This window comes from Cystoisospora suis (genome assembly GCF_002600585.1).
Source record: "Cystoisospora suis strain Wien I chromosome Unknown contig_1651, whole genome shotgun sequence".
In the NCBI taxonomy this organism is placed as follows: domain Eukaryota; phylum Apicomplexa; class Conoidasida; order Eucoccidiorida; family Sarcocystidae; genus Cystoisospora; species Cystoisospora suis.
In genome coordinates this window covers 50,894-76,331 of record NW_027154451.1, presented here as the reverse complement: position 1 = coordinate 76,331, position 25,438 = coordinate 50,894, and the positions used below count along the sequence as shown (strand labels likewise).

Genomic DNA, 25,438 nt, shown 5'->3' with positions numbered 1-25,438 from the left:
CCTACTCTCGTCTTCTGGTTTCTCGCAAAAAAAACGTTATAGGAGACTCGGTATAAAAGAGAAAGGTGGTTAGTTACCTGCCTTCCCGGTCCTACATTGTCTCGTCCCGCGGTGGCCTCGGGGAAGCGTGCGAACAAGAAGAGACCGCGACAGAGGAAGGATGTGCAGCACACACCGCGTAACTTTGTCCGTTGCTCTGCTGAAACTACGTCCGTTGGTCCACACAGAGAAGAAGCCGCTATTTCCAATACGGATATTTGTCTCCCCCCCGTGGAACCAACTGCAACGACCACTACAAATCCCGGACCCTGTATGTCACAGTCCAACACTAGATTACCGGCCGTTGACCAGGCGACCAGGCAACCGTCTAACTGCGGCCCGCACGAATCCGTTGAGTCCGGTCGGTATAGTGTGACGCGACCGTGGCGACAATGGCCACCAGCAAAGAAGATTCCCCGGTCGCGGGGAAGTAGTTACCGGGAACAGGAGGAGAGTTTCTGGGTGCGTAACCGAACTGGCAATTTGTTTCGGCCACGCGATAGTTAGTGCGTATACGCTGCCAGACGGTACAAGGTAGCTGGCTTCCACACATCACGGAGGCACTATCGCAGCGTCCCCAAATCTTGCAGAAGAAAAAACTACTGCTCGTCTCTGCGGTGTCTGCAATCGATCCGGTTGTTACTGGTTTACCAGCTCCGTCATTTGAGACGTGGCCTGCGGATTTCTTCGAGGCGACGGCCTCAGCTGCCTACGTCGCGTATCCCGACTTCCTGCTGCTTCTCGCTCCTTGTGCCCGAGCACGAAGCGTGCCTCTCGACATTGTAGTCAGCGGTTCAGTCCGCAAGAATGCAACGTCAGTGTTCTCACCGCTTACTGGATGTGCCGAATATGAGAAGCCGGAGCCCGGCCTTTCCTAGAGATAATCATCATAAACGGGGCCTCAAGACTGTCACCCTATGTGAGCACGAAGTCCTACTTCCAGCAAACACGTGACTGAGCCAGGTGTTATGCCTGTAAAATGCAATAGCTGTGTAGCAACGTAGTCCAGCGGGAGCGTGGAAAGCTTCGTACTACTGGACTGGTCCACCTCGCGTGATGCTGCGGTTCCGCTGGGGAGGCGGCAGTGACAACCCGTCTCTTCGCGGTTCGAGTTCTGAAGCTGCTGCATAAAGAAAGGGGAAGAACAGAAGTTGCTTCTTGCGCGCGAGCCCGCCGGTTGTTGGAGTCGTCGTCTTGTCTGGCAAAAGTAAACATTAAGTGTTCTCTTCGCAGCTGTTACGGGACAGGAGAGGATCGCGGTTGTTGCCGATCGTGCCGGGCGTGGAGTCCGCGCCTGCCTTCCCCACCCCGTGGCTGTGTAAGGACAGAGTCGTGTTTAGCCGAGTGAGCGAACAACTGCGAGCGACTAATGACCGCGTGGAGACCAAGGATTGGCTCAATCTAATTCCCGACGCAACGAGCGTGGTCGCGCAGTAGTGACAGGTCACTACACCAGGCAGCTCGGTCGAGCCTTCTGGAAAGAGCCCACAATGAATTCGCCAGTGGGTGTTGATACACACTTTCAGCACTAATGAAAAAACTCCTGACGCCGGCCGCTGACGTTGAGCTCCTGATGCGCCTGCAGGGAGAGGGTCGGTTGTCCGGTCTTTTCTCTCGGTCAAAATTGTGTCCCACCAGCTTTCTAGTAAGGGAAACTTGAATATTACCCTCACGAAAGAAAATCTAAGACAAGCTTTCTGCCGGGACAACTATCGATGGCGTTGGGAACAAACCTGCTTCCCAACGAACCTCGGGGTCTTCGCTTGAAGGATGAGATATCAAGAGGTGCTGCCCACTTCGGCCAATACCAACGAAGAGATGAAAAGAATATAAACTTGTTTGACAATGAACCTAAATGCAATTGCAGCTATCTACCGAGCAAGAATGGAGACTGCTTTCGAGGAGAACGGCGCTTCGCTGAGATCATCAGCGACTGTAGCGCTGAGGAGATTCAGAAGGTTTACAGCTCGTGATAAGGGCAAAAATGTTCAAGCAATCTGAAAGCGCACTACGGACACAGGGAACAATGGAACTGCTACAAAATGGTAAGCTGGGTCCGTGTACGTCGACTACCACGAGTGCGAGGAAAGAACGCAGAAAGACAAGGGGGGGTTGGGCGGCCCGGCATATGGTTCCGAAGAGGCATTTTCCCTGTTTGCTCCGAGTAGAGATGACACTTTTTTTTGAGACCTGACAGCCAAAGAGATAGCCAGTGAGCTGCAACGGACTGACTATCTACTTTCGATTCTCATGCGCCAACGAATGCAGCAAAGCTGAAGGCGTGACCAACTCCACAGAACAGTTATGCAAGCAAGCTGAGTGGGGTGAAACGATGTAGTATACGAGTAGCATTAGGTTCTATCAGCGATGAAGAGGCAGTGGAATAGATTGGCATGAAAGATACTCTGCAAAACCTTCAGAGATCAAACGAAGAAGTAACTTCTTTTCCCGATGAGAAACAACTTCAGAGAGGAGTGTGAACGTGACATCTTCCGCTTACTGAATGCCTGGACAACAGCATGGAGACTCTGGTGCTGCATTTCTCCTTCTCAGGACGACGAGGTGGAGAGCTGCACTGACCGGCTTCTTTACACCACGGACGGGGGATGTGTGCAGAGATACTCGGGATGCTCTCATAACAGATGGTCCAAGCTACCAGATATATCGAGGGATACGAAAAGACCTGTATACCCAAATACAGCTGAATCCGCCGAATTACTTCCGGAGTAGCAGGCAGGCATTTGGGAGAAGACGGCAAGAGGAGAAGAAGGAACGGGCGCCACAGGGTAGAGGTCTGCGATGAGCACACAGTAAAGGCTCAGACAGTGTTGACAGTCCCGTGTTTACCCGTGTTGACAAGTACAGACCGACAAGCAGAAACCAAGAAAACGCTGCCCCTCCGAGCTGCCTTTTGTTAGACTGTCTTGAAGTGGATACCTCGCACAGTCGTCGAGGTTCATCTTATCGTCGCACAGTCGTCGAGGTTCATCTTATCGTCGTGATGACAACGAAAGAGCCAAGTAGTCTTTTCTTTATCCACATGCGTGCATGCCTTCCCAACTGCCTACGGAACAATCCGATGTATTTCCTTTCGATGCAGGAAAACTAGAAAGGCACAACTACCACCCAGGATATGCGCCACTACCGAAAGACCAATAAGCACAGCAGAAAAGCTGGGGACGAATAAGCCAGGAGGTATCAATTCTGATGCATTCTTGATCCGTGAAGCAAAATTTGCATGCGCATGTTGCTGTTCTATTCTGTTTTCTGCAAGGTGGTTGCTTCCCTTTTCTCGACAACGACAGAATACCGCCTTACTGCCCACCTTCCCTCTATTTTTGTTGTTCTCCTTTTGAGCAATGTCATTCTGCCTTTGTCGTGTTCCCCGTGGCGAACGCTTCCTCGTTTCCTTCTTGATCCGCCTTCCTAAGAAAGAAGATGAGCAGGAAGGCGATGAAAGATCGGGCATCGTCATGCCATAGTTGTTCTCCTTGCCAGCTCAGCACACTTACAGCCCTTCTATCTTCTTTCTTGTCCTTTCCTAGGAGCATCAGCCGATGTTTTTACCAGCTTAGTCCTACGGCCTTCACCTCCGAGTCCTCAGGGTCCGCGATGAGAAAGAGGGATGACGAGATTCTCTCAAACCCTCTGAAATACATATCTACATAGCTATTCACACATCCGCGTACCTGTGGTGACCGACTAGAAGTAAGCAATAGCTTTTTGTTCTTCGCTCCCGCTCTCCTGTGTACCACTCTCCGCCTTTAACTTGATGTGGAGATACAGCTGAAGGTCCAGGAAAGTATTCACTTAGTGCGACAGTTCACTCTCCTACTGTTGTTTGGATTCAGCAAGAATGAGGCGACAAAGCAGGAGCTTTGTTACTTCCCTGGTCTCCTGCTGAGAGACATGCAACCTCTAGCAGAGCTCCAAGATTCTCTTCGCGGGAACCTCCTCTGTCGCACCCAGCCTTGATCTCTACTCTCCTTTTTTGGATTGCTGTTCTTTCCGTGTTTGCAGAGCTGGGAGAAACTCTTTTTTTCCTACTCTCTCCTCATTATCACCTTTCTTCTTGTGTCTCCCTCACACTCCTGTTTTCATACGATAAGGCTTCTCAGGTTCGAACATGTCTTTCTTCATCTGTTTGCCTATGTGTCATCCCGGCAGACAGAGACGAAAGCCCCTTCTGTCCCTTTTATAGCTCTTTCGGCCATCTGTCCCGGATGTGTGCTCCCTCTGTCTCCACGACCATTTCTCGGACAAGATGATGAGACCCGTTTCTTCAGAATGTAGTCGGCGTGGGTGTTGCATGTGCAGCAGTACTGTCTTGCCCCTTACAGGGAGGCCCCTACACCACAATTCTTTCTCCCGCGCGTCTCATAGGAAGCTTGTCTGTGCCCATTCTCATCCAGCAGAGAAGAAGAATAGGAGGAGATTTTGTTCGTCCTCCTCTCCCTCTTTTCATTTTGACGGAGACCTAATCATACAACGCAGAGCTCACAATGGTAGTCGCTCTGTTCTCTCCTGTGTGTCTCCGTCGTTTTCCGAAGAAAGCTCAGGACAAACAACTTTATCTCTTCTACTATCATCTCGTAGTATTTCCGCAAAAAGCCAACAACCTGAGAGGCGTAGGCGATCTGAAGCACCCTGCGACTATGTAAGGAGCGACGCGGAGGAGTGTCAGGAGGTTATGCAGAAGGACGAAACAAAGCAGAGAGGAAGGATAGCAGAAGCTATTTATGAGGACACCAATGGACAGCGCAACAGGGGGGGGGCAAGCCATGAAGAGATTGAAAGAGGACAGGAAAAGGAATCTGCCACGCCTAATGTTTCTTGCTCTTCTTCTTCCTCGGCACTTCCCCCTTCCTGTTCTCTCCGTTCCGTTTCTTCCTCTATGTCAACTCCTCTTCTTCACTCCAAGGGGCAGAGCCATCAACGAGAGCAGTGTGTCGACAAACTCATCCAAGAACAAGCATATCTGATTCAGCTAGTTCAACAGATTCGCTCTCTCCACCAGACACTCCTTCGTTATTCTTATTACTACGAAAATAATGGACGGAAGACAGAAGGGAGAACTTCTTCTTTTCCTTCGTCGTCGTCAGGGGTATGTCCACCTTCTTCTCACTCACCAAGTGTCCCGTCATCTCCTACTCCTTACATCCATTCATCCGGTCCTTCTGCATCTCCTTCACACGCAGGCCTTGACCCAAGTGCTTCCTGTCCTCACCCGTGTCGTGTGTCTTTTCCTTCTTACCGTCATCCTGCTCCCCCAACTTCTCCATCTGGTCATATCATGACGCCTTCCCCGAGACTGGTAGGCGAGAGTCCTTGTCAAGAGAATCGATTTGTTTCTTCTCCCTTTCTCCAAACAATCGATCTTCAAACCTCTTCTGCTTCTTCGTCTTCTCCTGTCATGCCGTTTCTTCAAACCCCATCGTTGCATTCACACGGGACGGCTAGTCCCTTTCTCAGTACGTCTTCTTCGTGGGGGGACGGAGGCGCATGTTCCAGACCAAGTGCTTCTTCTGCTTCTTCTCCCTTGTCGTCGAGGAAGGGAAATAAGAGGAGTTTTATCAACAGAGGCGTATCTTCACATCTGCAAGCAGGAGAGGAGACGCGTGCTCCTCCAAGTGTACATACACCTGGTAGTACTACATCAAGTCGGTCTCCCCCACCGAGACGAAGAAGAGCCGGGGTCGGGGGGTGTCTCAGAGTGTCTTCATCTTTCTCACCAGTCAAATTCTGTTCTCAGACTGAAGCTCACACAACTGTTAAGGAGGTTATGAACACTGCTATACGAGAGAAACAAGGAATGATAGGAGAAGAAGAAACAAAGCAAGAAGAAAGACGAGGAAGGAAAGGCAGGATTCCTGTTGCCCGGAGTCACTTTGAGGGAGATAGTATCACGTTTGAATCTCACTGGTCAGAGAAAGGTGTAAAGGACGGTTTAGAGAAAGGAATGCTAATTATAGGTTTACTGCAGATTGCTGCCTTCCAGACAGATCGGGCGGTAAGTGTCTCTCCTTTAGGAAATAGAGAAGGGAAAGAGAGAAGAAAGGGACTGACGAATCTTCTTCACTACACTTTTTTTCTTGCCGGAGAAACCTTCAGTGCTATACCACACCTATCTTTTCCTGTTTGTACTGCCTCCGGTCAGGCGTATAGACACGGTCAGATATCGTCTCTTATGTCGACATCTCAGTCCTACGTCCACTCGGAAGAGGTGGGTTTCTTCTTTCTTCTCTTTCTATATGGGCTCCTGTCTCGATTTTGTCTCCAGGGCCTGTTCAGTCGAGAATGGCTGTCGAAGTCGTCCCTCTGAAAATGCGTGGACTTCATCGGCAGTTCCGTCCACGCCTTTTTCATGGCTGGCTGTGCATGCAGGTGAAGGCACGGTAATGCATGTGGGGAGCGTAGACGCCTGCTGGTGTTCCTCGGTTTTCCTGTGGTATTTTCCTCATAACGAATGTTCACGTATGGTATAAAGATATGGATCTTCACATTCGCCTATGTATCTATGTATGGATGTATGAGTATGTATGTATCTGTAAGTATGTATATGTGCGTTATGTATGTAGGTCGTATTGGTTAACCCGGAGCATTGCCCCGATGCAATCCGGGCGTCTGTTCCTTACAAGGAAGTTCATCTGCATTCTCCTTTGTCTCCGCCATTACTCTTCAGCAAAGATACTCGTTCTTCTACTGACTCAGACCTTCAATCAAAATACTTCTCTCCACAAGATCCTTCAACTAAGACCTATCTGCAGTTCAGCTTAGGAGGATTTGTAGCGCGTAATAGAGCGCTCCACGGAGATCTTGTAGCTGTCACATTCTTTCCGCGATTCTACTCAGAGCATCTCCTATCTCTTCGCGGCGTTCTAACGTCACCTTCGCCCTCTTCTCTTTCATCCCCGACTACTACTACTACCATTCCCACGTCCTCCTCCTCCTGCTGTCTCTCCTCTGTTTCTTCGGCACGCTCTTCTCCACCATCTCTGTCTCTTCACAACTCTGATAGCTCCTCGTCATCCCCCTGTCCCGGGTCTACTACTTCGTTAACTCCACACTCTTTCTCCGATACTGAGGATGCGTGTCTTCCGAGCTCTTTCAGTGTTTCTAAAGCTGATGGTACAGTCGGTCAAGTCGGACGTATCGGACAGACGGAAGGAGAGAGGGAAGAGCCGAAGAGTGAAGATCCCTCTTCACGGCAGGTCTTGAAGGAATCTTCGTTGCAGACGGCACATGGATGTGAAGAACAACAACACTCATCTAGAGAGAATAACACACAGAAGACGGCAGGTGACTCTAAAGAGCCCGTCAAATGTGGTAAAGACCAGCAGAAGAAACTTGAGTATCTTTCTACAGGTCGAGTTGTGCGTATCTTAGCTAGGAGTCGAGACACAAGCCGACTGGTGTGTGTGATTCCCCCTCAGTATGATACACTCAGGAAGTTTCTTAGCAGTCGCTCTCTTGTTGCTTCCACGCCTACCTCGGGCGGAATGACGGGAGTCGAAGGATATGATGCTGCGAAACATGGAGACAAGCACGGACAAGAAAAAGAAGAAAAAGGAAGAAATGTTGGGCGAAGGAAGGAAAGAACAATGAGGGAGAATCACCGAAGTACGATGAAATCTCAAGACAATCGAGATGTCGCCAGTTGTTCGTCTAATGTAGATGCAGGAGGAGAGCGTGGAGGCAATGGTGATAGGTACACGGGGAACCTTTATCTTAAAGCACAACCACGGTAGGTGTATGAGGAAGAGCCTATCGAGGTATAGTGACATAGCCATATCTCTATCGACACTTCACGATTGCTGAGACGCTTGCTTTAAGTTCTCTAGCTTCTATGTACCTAGGCTGCATTCGTTCTTCTTCATCAGGTCTTCGTCTGTCATGTGTAGAGATAGGGAGTAGGCTACTAATGGAAATTGGCATTTCACATTCATGTAACACAATTCTACGAATACACATGGTGGGTCGCTTTCTTTCGATTTACTCAACGTGACGCATGCATCAACACCAACAGCTTTGACATGAACGTTTGTACCCAGAGGATACAAGGAGAATGCTTGGGCATCTCGCATACATGAAATTCCCTGTAGAATAACTATCTGCATGGACGTCGCTCGTGGTCTCGCTCTCTTCCTTTACACTCCAAATCCCAAACCCTGTGTATACAGATAGATCTGGCTTTGTCGGTGTATTCATATATGCTCTCTATAGCTTCATCTATATGCTGTCTGCACAATATCTTTCTAGATGCAGCCTCAACACCCTTCCTTTCCGGTAGGGCCGGGCAACTCTATGAAGGAGCTTATCTGCAGTGTGGAAGACGTGTAACGCATGCAACAGAAGCTGTGCATGAAGACCTTTAATGTGTACAGACACTGAGCACGTCATCCCTTTCGTTCACTGAATGAAAAGATTCCTTGCATGTAGTTCAGATTCATCATTATGCGGTTCTTTGCTATGGTCGTCGACACTCTTGTCTTCTCACAGCCATATTGATTGATGTTTCTCTTCTCTTCTTTTCAAGTGTGGAAACGGGCGCTTACTCCCCTTATCGGCTATATTGTCTCTTTTCATGTGGTAGTGTCTCTCTTCCTTGCTTCTGTTCTTGTTTCATCTTCAGAGATTCTCGGCTGCCTCCCTTTCTCATTCCTGTTGCTTCTCTTTTCGAGTCTCTCCCATCTGACAAACAATTCAATCCTGGACCGGATGCTTTCAGCCTGTTAGCTTCGCATGACTCACGATCGTCTGATAGATGCTCTTCTTCTCTTCCTCCTCCTTTTTCTTCTTCGTCATCTTCTCTCCCTTGTTCCTCGTCTGTCTCGTTGCCCTCTCTCAAAGATGAAAGGGGAAGTATGAAATCTCGCTTACACCCTACACCTCTGTTACGTTCGATTCTTACTGTATGGGCAGGTAGTCAGGAGTCAGAGAAAGACAACAGCTCAGTACCCGACCGCTACTCTGACGCAACAATCTCACCCTCTTTATCTCCTTCTCCTGCTTCTCCTACATCTTCTCCCTTCTCTTCGCCCTCTGCTTCTTCTTCTTCTTGTTCTCCCTCTTCTTTTTCTTCCTCTTCCCTTTCCTCAGCTCTCGTGGTCATTGGCCGAGGAGGCTGGGGGTCGCGGTACGCCTGTCCTTTAGGAGTTATCGACGAGACGTCACGTTGCTTAGGAGGTAAAGGAGAGGAAGATATTTTAGGTGAAGCTTTATCGACCCTTCATATGCAAGGCCTGATTCATGCTGAAGGTTTTCCACAAGAGATCCTTCAAAACTTGGAAGAGAGGCTATCGAAATCAACGGGGAGTAAAACGAGTGGACGCAAACCTCTATGGTTAGTCGAGGCTGAAAATGATAACTATCGTCTCGATTGTCGTCCTCACCTCAGAATCGATGACAGCCAAAGGGGACTGGAGATGAAGGGAGACAACAACACACAGGTCGAGTGTCGCAGCAGGAGTAGTCGAACGAATCTTGTCTCTAATAGGAACCTAGAGATGAGCGAAGACGTGAGTGGAGGAGAAAAAGAAGTGAAGATAAGAAGGAAAGACATTCTTTGTAAGGGGGAAGAGACGCAAAGAATCGAAGAGCAGGTAGAAAGACGGGCAGAGAAGAGGAGTGCTAGCACTCAGATCGATTCCTTGGATGAGAGAAGAAAGACGGAAAAGAAGGAAGAGCAAGCTCGTGGATATCTGCCAGATAAAAATGAAGAAGAACAAAGTCCTTCTGAACAGCATCACGACCGTCTGCAGCCAAGTTGTCTGCGTGCATCATCCTCTCTTGAAGGATCTCCACTGTCTTCCTTCCCATCTCTCAATATCTCCTTCTATGCTTCGTCTCCCCCGTCATCTCTTTCTTCCTCTGTCCGGCCTGTCGAGTATTCTACTTCGTCACTGCGTGCCTTCACTATCGACCCGCCAACAGCCAAAGATCTCGATGACGCCATCAGTATCGTTCTACGGAAGGGGCTGTCTTCCTGTCCTTCTTCGGCTAGCTCCAAGAATGGATGCGAGGCTTCTACTTATGGAAGAGAAGACCTGTCAGATTCTTGTTACCTGCAAGCTTTACAAGGAAGCGAGACGAATAGGGAGCAGACAGACGGAGAAAAGGAAGAAAAACGACATAAGGAACAGACTACGTTTGAGATAGGGGTGCATGTGGCCGATGTATCTCACTTTGTACAGGAAGGATCGGATCTCGATGCTGCTGCAGCTGAAAGAGCGACAACTGTCTATCTCGATGCAAAGTAAATCATTAGTACTGGAAAGGCTTTTCGCAAACTCTCTCGTTGGACTTCTCTCTCTTACAAAATTCTCTCCATCTACAGTACACTTCTCCCAGAGCTTTCTGGGGAACCGAAGTAGTTTGTTTTCCCGCATATATATCTCTCTCTATATATGTATACATACACGTCTACATACCTACCATACATAGTATATACATACCATAAAAGTACATCGTACATATATATACGTGTGTACTGTATATATACATCCCGTACATACATGTCTATATCATGTATCTATCTCTTTATATCTATATATCTATCTATCCATATGTGCAGATAAGCGGAGCAACGGAGGTACGCAAATATACGTGTTTAGGGTTCCAAGCACATACATGTAAATAGGAAGGTAACAGACATTCATAGCTCTTACTAGTGATGCTTGAGCGTCCTGGTCGTTGCGTGTATACCTATCCGCCCATGTGATAGTAGTCGTCTTGATTCGGTTTGTTCCGTCTGTCTACTATCTTGTTTTCTCCATTGTGCCTTATTGTCCTTTTGCAAAAAGAGTCTTCTTCTTCTTCTCGCTGACTGTCTTTTTTCCTCAGAGTCTTCCCGATGCTTCCCTCGCCATTAAGTGAAGGTGTTTGCTCTCTCCTTCCAAATGAAGATCGCCTAGCTTTTTCCATGTTCATGGCTCTTGACGAGAACGGAGAACTTCTCTCTAGACCGTCGCCTCTTCTTGTCAAGACTCTTATCAAGACAGAGTACGATAATGATCTACTCATTTTCTGATGTGTTGCATAGATCACGTCTATTAGACGACCTCACCTTTCAACCAGGCGTATCCTTTCTATGTTGCGCGTGGTCATTCCGGCGAATCTCGAAAACCTCTTTCTCTTTTCTCCTTCTTTCTATTCTTCTACGTAGCTACTTGGTGGCTGAAGAACGATAGAACTTGCTGCCTCACCCAAAGAAAGCAACCGTCATCTGTATCATAGCGTGACTGACTATAAAAAGCGGAGAAATGCTGTATTCCACATTGCTCTTCGGATGAGAGAACTTTTTCTTAGCTGAATGTCGGTAGCCTATGCTTTTGCCAGGTGCCAACTTTTCTCTTCAATTCCCAGTGTAGCCATCGTCACCGCCATCCGCAGCCTCTACTTCCTCCATGGTCCGCAGAAGAGCAGAGGCTTACCTTTGCCGTTGGACTGATCACGATAGAAGGATCAAGCCGACCTTTAGACAACCGTGTGCGATAGACAGACATGGCTGGCCTTCCCAAGTCCCCCCTTCTCGCTTTCAAGTCGTTCAGCTTCCTCCCTTTCTTTCTTCTCGTATCTTTTCCGACCTCGTTTCTTCTTCTTCTGTTTTGAGTTGTCTTCCTTCTTTCTTCCTTCGCATCCTGGTTCTGTTTCCTTCCTGCTTTTGTCTTCAGGTGTCGCCTGGACTACTCACAAGTCGATGCTTTCTTGGGGACTCTTCGGCGCTCTCTCGCGAAGGCACCGTGTCTTTGTACAAGTCCTGCTCCACGTCATCTCCGCTATTCTACTTCTTCTTTATCCATACGAGAAGACCGACAGAAGTCTGTTGGCGACTTGCGAAAGTTACATAGTGCTTCACCGGAGTATTTTAGCTTAGAGAATCCTCTTCTCTGGAACTTACTGATTTCTCATGCTCCTCCCTTTTCTTACTCTCGCAATCCCTACAGATCCTCTCCCACCTGTCATCCGTCTTTCATAGGGGATAAAGAATGCGGGCGGGCATTGAATAGCTTGGAGAAGAACAGTCATGAAGAAGACAGATGTAGAGAGACAGAGATTGTAGTAAAGGAGGACGAGAAGTGGCTCGTGAAGAATACAGAAGAATGGCGTCAGAGAAAAAGTGACTTGTCCGGTGTTCTTCAAAGCACAGCTCAAGACTTTGGAATCCCTTGTAAGTGCTCTTAGGAATTTGAGAGAAGCTTCTTACCTTTGACGTAGGTCTCTCTCTGTACCAGTGGCCTGATACACATGGATATCATGTATTTAGAGAAACAAAAGCCTCGCGATAATACGTAGATACACATCTGCATTGAGGCAAGAAAGCTATTTGAAGAGACACTTTGAGGGGGCAGATGCCCCGGTGAGCCCTCTTTTCATGTCTCTGCCCGTTGTGCTGTGGCCGTCTATCGACAAAGCCTTTAAGGCAGTCTGTACAGCGGGGTACCATACCATGAATCGAGTAGTAGGATCTTCATATGGAGGTGTTTTCTACACTCCTTCATATATGCATGTGTAACCGTCTATGTGAGCTCCTGTATATAAATATGCAGCGAGTGTATAATGCAGAGCGGAAACTCTACATTAGAGATGGCTAGCTAGTTAGGTTCTCCGGGTCATCGCATTCGCGTATCAAGAGAGAGCCACGACAATACACGTGTCTGTCTCTCTCCGGTCCCCGTTCTTGAAGAACACTCAATGGAGGAGACACTCCCTTTATCACGAAGGTCTCCACAAATGATTGCGGTCGGCGTCAGTTGAGATTTGCATACCTGCTTAACACCTTTTCTTAATCATTTGTGTCTTATCGTAGGTGATGCCTAGTACCCTGGTGGATTCTCCATGGAGACTCGAGATTGGGTCTTTCCTTTTTCTTACTCTATTGAATTCCTTCAAATGCCTTTTCTACACTTTTCACAGGCCGCCTTACGCACATAGACATTGATAGACTTGTTTCCGTCCTCACGTCTTTCTACACGCCATCTAGATGTCCACCTGCAGGCGCGTATACATCTTTCGGTGTTGATATGTATTCATAGATGCGAAACAGGCGAAGAGAAGTGTAGTTCGTCTCTGTGCTTCTCTTAGCGATAAGCATATAGGTGGGTATGAATTCATGCCGGTCACGTTTCCTATGTGTAGCTACCCAGATCATCCGAGATAAATCTGAAGAGTCTTTTTCAGACTCTACACTTTCTCTCTCGTGATGTGTCTACACATACCATTCAGTCGCGACTTTTTCTCCGTGCTGCAATTTACTCCTGTCTTAATTTTCAGCCCTCCTTCTTTCTCCTTCTCTGAAGACAGTTCTCCTCTGTGATGACTTGATTGGCCTTGGTCTTTCCTTTGATAGGTGAAATCTCCAGAGATATTTTGATTCTTCATCTTCTTACGAGTCGTCGCAAAGCTTTAAGGCGGGAACAAGGAGCTCTACATCTGTCAAGTGCAGGAAAGCTATCTATGTATATTGAACCGCATCCAGTCCACCTTAAACCTAAGAGGCTTCATATCATCGAAGAGAATCACTCTCTCTCTCACGCACTTGTAGAGGAATGCATGATCTTAGCTAATCATTGTGTAGCCAGGGAGATCTTGTCCGCAGGGACTCGAGCGCTTGGTCGACAGCAGCATGCACGGAGAGGTGGTACACACGGATTACATGAAGAAAGCTCAAGAGATACGAGGTTGAAGGAAAGAGAGAACAGGCAACATGCAGAGATACAAGAACAGCAGTGGAGGTACACTAGGGATGACCAAACATCGCCTTTTAGTTTTACAGAAAGGACAGAAGGCAACGGCTTATCAGCGAAGAAAGATGAGAAGAGTAAAGAGCAGTCTCAAGTGGTACTATCGTCCGATGTTTCCTTCGATGTGAAGAGTAAATCAAATGACGAAGAAGAAGAAGACAGGAACAGATCAAGAAGGTCACTCAGGATGAGCAGAAAGACTGATGATCCAGATGGACAAGGACGAAGAGAAGAAGATAAAGAAGAACAGGAAAGAAAGAAAGGTAGAGAAGTAGGTTCACGTACTCTTAACGAAGAAGAGGGAAGAACTGGGGGGACAAGCGAGAATCTCCCCTTGCTTTCACCTCAACAGGAGAGTGTATTTGGAGGTCTACTACGTCAGCATTCGAATAGTAACTTTGAGGCTGTTAAGTATCTCAGGTCACTCATGGGAGCATCGCTATGGAGTGAATTCTGTAGAGAAGAAAAAAACAAGCTCGTCTCACGAACTTGCACTGATGCATGCACAGAAGAGGAACAGGAAAAGCAGAAAGAAGAGAAGGATGAAGAGCAAAGAGAAGATGATCAACAAGATCTCAAAGGAGTTCTATTAGGACATGTCTTGGAGTTCTGTAGCTCTCGTATGGATGCGCCTGTTTATAACGTATGTGAGACACAATGATACGCCTGTTGTAGCAGCAAGATTTGTTGATGTGGGTATTTTTCATAGAGGTCTTATCAGCCTCACTTATATCGCACATAAAGCATTAGACAGGAGTATATATAGATACATACATGTATGCGCCCATAGGGTACATATGGTTCTGTATGAGCTGGGCGATACATACATATGCATATCTCTATAGACATATGTACGTGTACATCTCTTAATTATGCTGTACGTATTATGGAGAGATGGAGTTAATCGCTCTCATGAATCGTGGCTTGCCTCACGGAAGGACTTCCTCAAGAAAGAAGTTTTTCTCTGTGTAGATCTAAGCGTGGCATATGCACAACTCCTTTGAATCATATGCTTTAGTATAATCCAAGTACGTACACATCTACATGCAAGAGTCTTATATGACTGGACTATGGCATTGCAATGAAGCTACTGCTCTTGTTTGTGTCCAGATAGATCTTCTTTCTGTGGTTGTCTTTTTCTTTCTTTCTCGTCATCACTGCAGGCTTTATGCTTTTCTGTTTTGCAAGAATACTTTTCTCAAGCTCAGTATGTCTCTCCGATGATGTCCTTGAAGAGCGCCTCTCCTTCCTCATCCGAACAACCGTCTTCTCTCAGTTCGAAAGAGAAGCGTGTACGCACTGATAGACGGGAAGAGCCTTCTTCTTCTTCTGCTACTACTACTACGTCTTTGTATCTTAGCAGAAATGTCGCTCACGAAAGTGACGCGGCGTCAGGAAAGGGGGGAATCGTAGAGATGGCGCAGGATGAGAAGGACTATGGAACTAAAGCCACTCAACATTCGCATGCACGTGATGACTTTCTATCTTCCTTCTCGCATCCCCCCGATCAGAAGCATCACCACAACGGTAGTAATGCCCCTATCCCCTTGGACTCTCAGTTTTCGTAAGTCATGCGCGAAAATGATTGTCTTGTCTCTCTCTACATCGTACGTTTCCATAGTCCGTATACCTCGATTCAAAGAGAGAGGAAGAGAGAGGGTGATAACAGCGTCATGTCTTGTTCGAGAATGGTCAGCTCTTTATATACGGGTGTCCAAATACGAACGTACACACATTCATATATATATGTATATATAGGTAGGAAACAAGCACACGTCGCTAAAGTACGGGTGAGTTTCGTAGTTACATGCATTCAAGACAGAAAGCGAGAAGAAGGACGGAGAGAGAAAGGAAGAGAAGCGGAAGCCTGCGGTTGTATTTCTGTGCGAATGGAGGTCTCTTGCATAGGCGTGTGACTGTAACTTGGTATAGGTGTGTTAACGTGTGGAGAGAGAGAAATGCAAAGAGAGTCTTTCGTCACCCGTGACCGAGGGCTGTTCAGGTAGAAGGGTAGTCGTCCACCCCCTCGTGATAGTAACGAACGATAAGGGTAATCAATGGAATTAGAAAGAAGATGCGACACCTGTAAGGGAGAGCTGTGACTGTCTTTTTTTCTCCGGTCTTCTCCTTTCTTTTTCAGACATTGGGCCTTGAATCTCTCGAGTTACATGCATTTTACTTCTCCGATACGCCGGTATGCAGATCTTCATATTCATCGCATACTTTCCAAGTATCTCCGAGGAGATGACTTAACTGTCCCTATTGATACTCTCCAGGTAAAGCTCAGTAACAAAGACGGAGGAGGCGTTCCCTTCGCCTTGTACAGATAGCGTGTCCATTGCACTTAGCTCCTTTCTCGACAAGTCTGACGCAGTCTGCGTGAGTGTATCTTTTCCGCGGCACCCCACGTCTACACGCCGTCGTATAGAGATATTAACGCTTGTTGCACAGGATCTCTCATGAACACTACAACTCGGTAATGAAGCTTCTTGCCGCATCGGGGGTCAACGCAGATCTGTTTGCACACATATATTCTAGTCGTCGAGAAGCGTATAGGCAAAGGTATACATCTGTTGCTGTAGACAAACATGAGGGGAATGCGTATGTATGGATGGATGTGTGTGTATCTATGTTTACCTACTACATGCATATGTCCGGCGGTAACACTTCGGAAAGTCGATAATAATGCGTAGAATTAGTTGAATTTCTAAGCGAATCGATTTGGAAAGAGGTCTGTAGCTTTGCCATCTAGACGACGTTCATATATGTACCTTTCGTATGGATATACATCTTAGGATCTCTCGCGTAGCTGATTCAAGTCTGTTTGCTTATACGGAATCTGTCCGTGTGTTGTCTTGACTCCTTTTATGACTTTCTCTCCAACTCTGCGTATACAGCGCGCATGCAAGCAGTGTAACGAGAACAGTCGTAAGGCTGATGAAGCTCAGATGACTTTCCGGTCGTGGTACTTCAACGCCTATCTACGAAGACATCAACCTGAAGGGCTCTTATATTCCCATGCCACAATACTAAAGATCATTCTCCCTTCACATTTCTCGAAAAGCAAAGAGAATGCAGATGACGGAGTAGAACATCTACAGCAGCAGCCTACTTCTCAAGGTGTCCCTATTGCAGCTACTTCTATCCTACACCAAGTAGAGACTCAAGAAACAGTAACGCCCTTGTCTACGCCCATTGAAGGGAGAGGCACAGAAAACATGGATGAGGATCAGCATTTCAATAAGATAGACTGTGATAAAAGGCTAGGAGATGTATTAAGAACAAAAGAAACGCTCCATAACCATGGGGATGACGATAAGAAAGAGAACAAGTTGAAGCTTGAGGAGAGGGCTGTAGATACAGATGGAGGAGAAGAGGAGAAGACAACGTCGAAGGAAGGAAAGAATGCTGCCGCTGTGAACAGTGAAAAGAATAAAGCCGCGTTAGTTATATACATACCTCTTTTACAATCCACACGTAGTATGAGCTTAGCTACATTAGGCCTTGAGCATGTAGACGATGTAGATGAGGTTTGTGAAGACACCAGGGAAAAAAAGCAAGGATGGGTAAGGCAAGAAGAAAGAGAGAACAACCCCAAGGCAGATAACAAGAATCGTGGCTGCAATGAAGTAACCTCGATTCATGTACGCCGTCTCGTACTCCCATTGGCATCTTCTCTTCCTTCTCCGAGTCATCCTCTAGTTGATAGTACAATACCAACCACCCCCAGCCCTCCGTCATTGTCTTATTCTTCTTCTCATCCTCCGGTCACGGTCTTCTCTTCCCTCTCGTCTTCGCCCGCTCCCCCCTCATCCCCCTCGTGCTCTTGTTCTTCTTCTTCTACTTCAATGTCTGCTGAGTCGAAAAGTTTGTTACAAGGAAGCTTCTCACGTGAAGTATGGAGAGAAGAAGAGACAAGAAAGCTTCGAGTTCTTCAACGCATACAGGTTCTCATTGTTCCAGGAGAATCTCAATGGACAGTCAGACTGCCTTTCTGGAAAAGAGTTGAAGAAGAAACTGCTGGAGAAAAAGATGATATACAGGATATCAGTAGCGATGATAGGACTTGTGGTAGAACGCAGTGAGTGATCTCTCTCTCTCTTAACACTAGGATGACGTACCTCCTCCGCGTCTGTTCCTACCTGGTTCTTCTTCTATATGCTGGGCGAGACGAAAGGTTCTTTCTTAATGAGGAACACCCCCCTGCGTTCTTTACCAGCTTTCTAGGAGTGATGGTTGTTAGTTGCATGCATGATCTCTCTCTTTCATGCAGTATCAATGTAGTCTGTCGGAGTTCTTTGTGTTTCGTGTGAACTTTTTACGAAGCTAATTCAAGAATAGATGTGTCTTCTCAAGGGGGGCACCTCTTCTTGTTATTCTACTTCATTCCTATGGTTGATCGCGCTCTCTCTCCTGGAAGTGTAAACGTTTCAGGGCTGTCACCCATCCTGCTATGTGTGTGTACACCCCTCAATCGGACATGCATCATGTATTTGAGAAGAACAAGTATCGTCCTCTACGCCTTTGTTTTCCCCCCACTCTCCTTCGAGTTCTTTTTTCGATTCTTCTCGACTCCCCAACTTTCTGAAGAGATTTGGCAGACGCGTTCAGAGCTTCTTTAACACTTCCCATAGTTACTGGTTCTTCAATCAAGGGATTCTTCGAAGAAGATCAAGAGGACAAGCAATCGGAGCAACGAGCTCAAGTTTCTAAAAGAGTGAAGAAGTGACAGTCTTTGTTTTCATGGGGTTCAAGAGTCATGGGAAAAAATAAAGACGAACTACAGAAGATTCAGAAGAAAGGAGGCGCATGCATGCATGCATGCACGCCTGCATCATTGTCACAAGGCTAGGGCTTTTCTCGTCTCTTCTTCTCTCCACATATGCACGAGAAAAGGTGGAAAGAGTAGAAACCACCTTCTATCTGTCAACAAAACGAATGGGCGGCCGGGACTGTCAAAAAGGCTCAGATATGTGTTAAGGCCTTTCCATGCATCGCACAGGTTCCATACGTACATAGAGACAGAGACGAGATACGCGTTCAGGTCTTTCCATATATCGTATAGGTATACATATGTAGAGACAGAGATGCAATCAGGCATCCAAGTTGGTGGGGCCAAGGTAGAGATAGGTATGGAAAGCCAGTTGAAGCGTATGTACACCTGGTATATTTTTGTTGTCCCTTGTACAGAGAAACATAATTCTGCATGCGACAAACAACATCATGTGAGCCTGTCTGATGTCTTCACTGATCACCTGCAGCATACAATACAGCCATTCATCCCATCTGTACAGAGACTCTCTGTACTACCTCTGTCACAGTGCTGCGTATGTCTATAGCAGACATCCGTACGTTCTTCGTGTGTCCCTTGTAAGTGAGCCTACACACCATGTGAACGAGCGAGGAATCACCAGTCACGACGGCATGCCTTTTAGCTGCACACACCTGCTACTTCGGTTTTAGCTTCTCCGAACGTAGACACATGCACAGATCGACGGCGTGTGAAAACGTATGTACAGTAGGCGAGGAATTCCGCCACCGCCTATCGTCTTCCTCGCCGAGCACCACTTCTTCTCCCTCCCCCTCGACTACAACCTCCTCTTCCAGGATGAAAAGCGAAGACATTCATGCCTGCCCCACCACCACCGCCACTCTCTCCCTCGTTGTTTTGTGCTTGAAGAGAAGAACAGGAAGAAGCAGGGAGAGGAGAGATCGATGAAGCTGTAAAGCCAAAAGGATTAGATGCAAGAGTGGATGAAAACCAAGAGGACTGTTGTGCATTGATGTGACTTGGAGGAGCAGGTGGTGGTATGGGTAAAGGGGTTGGTCCTTGGGGGTCTATTGACGGAGCACTGGTAGTTGTTCTTTCGCCGCTTGACTCTTGTGAATGAGGAGTTCTGCGTATGCGAAGACGAGGCAAAGCCCTCGCTCTTCCTTGGGCTGCACCGGTGCTAGAGTCAGCGGGACAGCGACCTTGCTGCATGCCCTTCATGTTCTCATCTACGAAGGCAGAAGAAGAAGGAGGAGGATGGTGAGAATGAGGGGGGTGTATTGAGGGTGACGCAAGGGATACAGATGACGATGATGAAGAGGGGAAGACGGCTGCTTGCGAAGATGAAGAAGAATCGAGATCGCATGCAAAAGAATAAGATGAAATAGAAGAGGACCCCATAACGTTAGGGATGGCTGCCATGGAATGAGGAACACTGAGGCTCTGAGTTTTGCTCCTCTCTTCTTCTCGTCGTCTGTTGTCCTCTTCTCGTCTTCTTCTCTCTTCCTCTTGTCTTTGTCTCTCCTCTTCTTCTCGTCTTCTTCTCTCCTCCTCTTGTCTGTGTCTCTCCTCTTCTTCTTTTCTTCTCTCTTCCTCTTCTCTTTTTTTCCGCCGTGTCTCCTCTTCTTCTTGTTGTAGTAGTAGTAGGAGTCTTTGCCTCCTGTCTTCCTCTTCTTTTGCTCTCATGCGCTTGGTTTCTTCAATACTCAAGGCAGGGCCTAACCAGCGATATGCGGCTGTAAGGTCATCATCGTCATCTTCTTCGACCTCTTCCCGTTGTTCTCTTTCGCTACTTGCTATCTCTTCTTGTCTTCCTTCCATTGCTTCTTCTGTCTGCGGCAGTGTCTGTATTCCTCTGCTGCTGTCCATGTTCTTTTGGCTCTCTCCTTTCAGAGTTCTTCCTCTCATATCATCCTCATTCTCTTTCCCACTGTTTTTCTTATAGCTATCTGTCTGATCACCCACGGTACCCTGCAACCCCTCCATTGAGCCTTCTCCTTCTTTCCCATCTTCTCCCCCCGTGTTCACACACCGCAAGGAGGAATGCAACGAAGAATAGTCCGCCTGTTCCTCTTCCTCCTCGCCTTTCTTGAGAGACTTTTTCCTCTTCTTAGGACCAGACATGTCAGAGGGTTTCTCTTGACCATGCACAGAAAAGGCTGGAGATCGCACAAGCCATGCCCGCACAGTGGCGGCTTCTCCAAGATCTCTGCAACCAGTATAGAGGAAAGCTGACGCCCTCATCGCTCCTCCGCTGGATCGTCTTCGCCTTAGCTTAGGGGGGGCAATGGGAGGGAGAACAAGAGGGGGGGGGAAGCTTTCCGTCTCTTCACCAGCCGATTGTGCCGTAGTCGTACTACTCGTAGTAGTACAGGAAGAAGAAGAATTAGTTGATGATGGGAATGTGTGCTCTTCAACCTCTGCGGACTTTCCTTGTTGAATTCCTTCGTCGTTGCGCCCACTTCTTCCTCTCTCTCTTTTTTTTGCAGACCTTTCGCTTCCCCCTTCGATTGCGAGTGCTTCAGAAGCAGTCTGCAAAGTAGGCGATCGAGGAATAGATATATCGCCGTGTCTTTCTACAGTATTGTTTATGAGGGACTTTTCTTTTTGGGTAGAAGAGGGCGTCATATCATTCTTCTCTCGCAAATGCATGTTGTCGCATCTATTACTCGCGCCACTCTCACAACACATAAGGTCGTTTGCTTTGTCATCCAGCGGGCTGCCTGCGTCTCCTTTCTCTTCAGTCCTAGTAGGCATGTTTGAAGGAGTTGCTGGCTCTGTCATCTGTTCTGTTCCTTCGCTGTTTTGTGTTTCTGGTGCATCTCGTGCACATTCTGTCCTGAAAGTTTCATGGTTATCAGCGGGAGACTGTTCAGGCAAACTAGCATTTCTTGAGGGTGACGGCGTGGAAGGATACTTTCGGATTTTACGCGAAGAAGAACAGGGGGAGAAGAAGGAGGAATCTGTACACTCAAAGTCCTTTCTGTGGAAGTCTTGAAGTCGCGCCCCCTGGATATGTTTTCGCCCTCGATTTAGTACCTTTACCAGTTCTCCACCTCTGTTTGCGTCTGTGCCAGTTGTGCGCAGTGACTGATTTGCAAAGACCGTGTCTTCCTTCACCTCCTGTCCAAGAGGTGGGTGACCCCCCCCAGGTGTATGTACGCCCAAGTGATCACCGTCCTCTCTCGTAGTCGGGTTGGAAAAAGGGTGATCGGATCGACTCCTAACTTCCCCAAGAGACAGTATTCTCTTCTTGAACACATCTCCCTGTCCATCTGGAGAGTGCATGCTCTGACTCAGTGAATGTGCTACTGATGCATTGTCCGTCTCTGATGTAGGTATGTCGGTCTCTTTATTCTTTGGCGTGTCTATACACCAGTCAGTATCGATGCCTGTTTTCTTTGTTCTGAGGAGTCCTGCAGCCGAAGAAGCAAGCGTCACCACTATATCCCCGAGCACGCGAGATAGCCTCCTCTTTCTTTGGTTAAGAGGTCCTTTTCTCTGTTCATTCACTACGTTCTTCATATTCTCAGTGTCGTCTTTTCCTTCACCTTGTGAACTGTTGAGACCTCCCTCTAACCCTGAGACAGGCGTTCTCATCCGCAAACTGTTACAACCACTCAAGTCTTTGTTTTGACCACCTTCCGTCTCTGCTGGCGGGGGCGTACACTCATGACGATAAACAAAATGATCTCCTTCTGGCCCGTCTCTTGGAGTTGTCTTGATGGTAGAGCTTTTCTCCGTGTTTCTCTGCTCTGTTTGTGTGGTATTGCTGAACTCATCAAACAGAGTGCTCTTGATAGGTGTCAAGATCATATGTTCTTTGTGTTTCGACACGCTCCAATGATGGTCAAGAAGAGGAGGAGACGACGTTAGATAGGAGACGGAGGAGGAGTACCGACGCTTGGGGTTGTGCGTAGAAATAGTAGAGTAACGTCGTGACGCCAAGGGGGCAGAAGAGAATGAGGAAGAAGAAAGAATAGCGATTGGTGTAGAAGGCGTTATAACTTCTGGATTGCCTTGGATGGGTTCTGTATGATATTTTGTACTTGGCTGAGGGGTGCATATCGTGATACCATCCGAAAGAGGAAGAGAACAAGAAGAAAGCCGTGATGATCCCGGACTCCGTCGGCTAGATCTACAGTGATCTTCCGGGGCGATCATCTGGTTGTAAGATAGTTGCTGTGAAGGAGAGCCAGGGAGAATCTTATCCGTGACTCTTCTCCTCCGTTGGTTCTCTGAGGATGATAGAACATAGGCAGGGAAATCGCTTTCATTTTCAGCGTGACCGTTATAATTACTGTCGCGGCAAGAATGAATAGAACTGCGGACGTCAGAGTTATCGTAAGTAGGGAGCCGACCACATCCGGAAATTTGTCGACGTCTGCCCTGATGGCCTGCCGTTGGTAGCCGAGAGAACGTTGGGTAGCATGGAGAGTGTAGAGATCTTCTCCTTCTTCCACCTGCTAAGAAAGGAGAAGCCGAGGAATAAGAAGACAACGAGGGAGGAGTGTCAGGAGTCGGGAAAGAAGTGGTAGTAGAGTAAGGATGGGAATCTTGTGAGAAGGAGGATAACAACAGAGAAGTTTGATTTTGGTCCTGACTGAGGAAGGGAGCCGAGGAAGAGAAAGAAGGCTGGGATTCACTTCTCCCGCCTTCCGCCGACGCGGGAAGGCGGGAGAAGTGAAGCACAGGCGACTCTGGTGAAGTTAGCTGTGGTGTATTGCCTTCTGGTTGAGATCGATCTTCGCTAGCATTAGATGACTGCTGCGACAGAAACGGTGATGAGGACATGTTTCTTTCTGCATAGTCATCTTCATGAACCTCTTCCGTCCCACAAGGGCCAAAAAAAGAGCCTATGGAAGATTTGGAGACGCGTCGGCCTGTGTGAGGAGTGAATGACAAGAGCTCTCCTTCCATTTCTCCATCTTCGGCTTTCTCCTACTGTAGGAGAAAGACCCGCTACGAAAAAACAGACTCCACGGTTAGAGTACAGTGTTGGTGTGCATGTATCATAACTATTGAAGATGAAGAAAAACGATTCAGCGGTGACGTCCCTCCATCCAGGGTCGGTGGATGGGCTGCTCTCTTAGCACTTTCTTTTCCTGGAGTGAAAGTTTGACTGTCAGGACGCCGCACTGAGTCCTGTAGCGACTCCCAACCATCAAGTTGACCGTGATATGAGAAAAGAACTCTTTCAGGGGGGAAGATGTGGACAAATTTGAGAAGTGTGAGGGAAAAGTGTATTTCGTACAGTCCAAAAATCAGTACTAAGAACTCCTGAAGCAATTCATTTGTTCTGTTACAAGCCCCGTAGGGACCGCGGGAGAAGACAAGTGTGCATACAACGCCCGACTGTGTTAAGCAAGGCATCTCCGATGGCCTGCTTCCACAATTAAAAAAAAAGCAGCCGCTTCTTCTGATAAAAGGACCCCTCAGGCATTGAACACCTGTAAGGACTAAAGCCGAATTGCGTGATTGACGACGGGAGTAGAACTCTGGGAGAAGTTCTCCCGGCAATGTGACTGACCCACAAGACACAACCCGTGATTTTACTGGGGTGTCGCCGTTTCCCCGGGGAGGAAAGAAAAGACAGCGCTGCGCATGCGAACATTCAAGACAAGATACCGACTACAAAAAAGCCAGAGTCTTCAACAGAAGTCGAATGCCATATCAAATTCGTGCAGCTTTGCTACGTCATGACGCCGAAAAAAGACTGTGCTGAGAAGAAACGAAGGCACGCTTTCGGTCGGCGACCCCCTGGAGACAACGGTGAAGAAATCTGCTATTGCACTGAGACAACCAAACGGCCGGTCAACACCTGCTGGGTGCCCGGTTCATGATCGTAGCTTTCTCCGTGCCGGAGGGTGGGAACGTAAACCGGGCACCTGGTGTCGGCAACTTAGTCATCTTCCACATCTATGCGCTGGGGAGCACGGCAGGGAAGCGTACCTTTAGTAGTGATCAGTTGTCTAGGCAAACGGCCTGAGAACCTATGTGGCCTTCTGACTAGTCTACAGTAGGGCACACCGGTGGGGAACGCCCGAGTAGTGCCGGCCGACAGCCGGATGGCAGAAAGAAACTCGGGAGAGAACGCTGTTTCCCGGAAATTCTTCAAGGCTATACAAGACGGAAGATGTCCGCAGTGACTGTGAAGTGTAGGTTGCATGCAAGGCTTCGCTGGTCAGTGCGCGGATGTCCGATGGGAGGGAACGACGAGACGGGAACATAAGCAGGTGTGTTTCTTGTTCGCAGATGTGCATGTGACGGCATTAGCTAGCATACTCGGAGGACATTCCGACGCTTATCTTCCCGCGGCAGTGTTGTGTGACGGGTCCGGAAACAGTCATGGTGCTGCTCAGTGCGTGCATTACAAGGGGACGACTGCGAGTCTATCTAACGTTCAAGATTGCAGGGTAGCGTGACCAATGAAGGTAGAGTGATCTTCAAATTAAGTACAAGGAGTGAGCTTGAGGCTGGAGGAACTCAAGAAGTTTCTTGCTCTATGCACTTGAACAGTATTTCCCTCACTATACTGGCGAGACGTTGTTCGGAGGGAATAGAGAAGCGGAGTTCGTTGGTTTCAAAGGAAACGGCGTAGTATGTCGAGGGCTAGCCGATGCAAGGGGCACGCATCAGTACTAAGACCCTTTCTCTATACCGGTACGAACACATTCACAGAGGCTACCTGAAAGAGATTTCATCCGTTTTGCTCAAGTTCGAGTTGATTCTTACACAGTCATGCCGAATGGCTCTGGCTTGAACACTTCTGACGTCGCGTCAGGAGTTTAGACTCTCCTTATCACTGTATAACAAAGACACACTTAGACCGTATACTGAGGTGAAAGCCGAGCCTATTTGGCCCCCAGCAACGAAGGGGCAGTGC

General features: G+C 47.8%; 1 protein-coding gene across 1 annotated transcript; it reads left to right on the top strand.

The window, feature by feature from the left end:
* The first annotated feature begins 3,387 nt into the window (after window positions 1–3,387).
* CSUI_003650 (rnb family domain-containing protein) lies at window positions 3,388–23,823 on the top strand. The gene is made up of 11 exons (XM_068063846.1): window positions 3,388–6,049; window positions 6,618–7,783; window positions 8,672–10,294; window positions 10,882–11,040; window positions 11,712–12,208; window positions 13,388–14,424; window positions 14,945–15,345; window positions 15,922–16,057; window positions 16,679–21,091; window positions 21,630–21,686; window positions 22,342–23,823. Exons 1-9 carry the CDS (start codon window positions 4,304–4,306, stop codon window positions 17,864–17,866), a joined length of 7,953 nt encoding a protein of 2,650 aa, XP_067924185.1. The 5' UTR covers window positions 3,388–4,303; the 3' UTR covers window positions 17,867–21,091; window positions 21,630–21,686; window positions 22,342–23,823.
* Window positions 23,824–25,438: the final 1,615 nt, after the last annotated feature.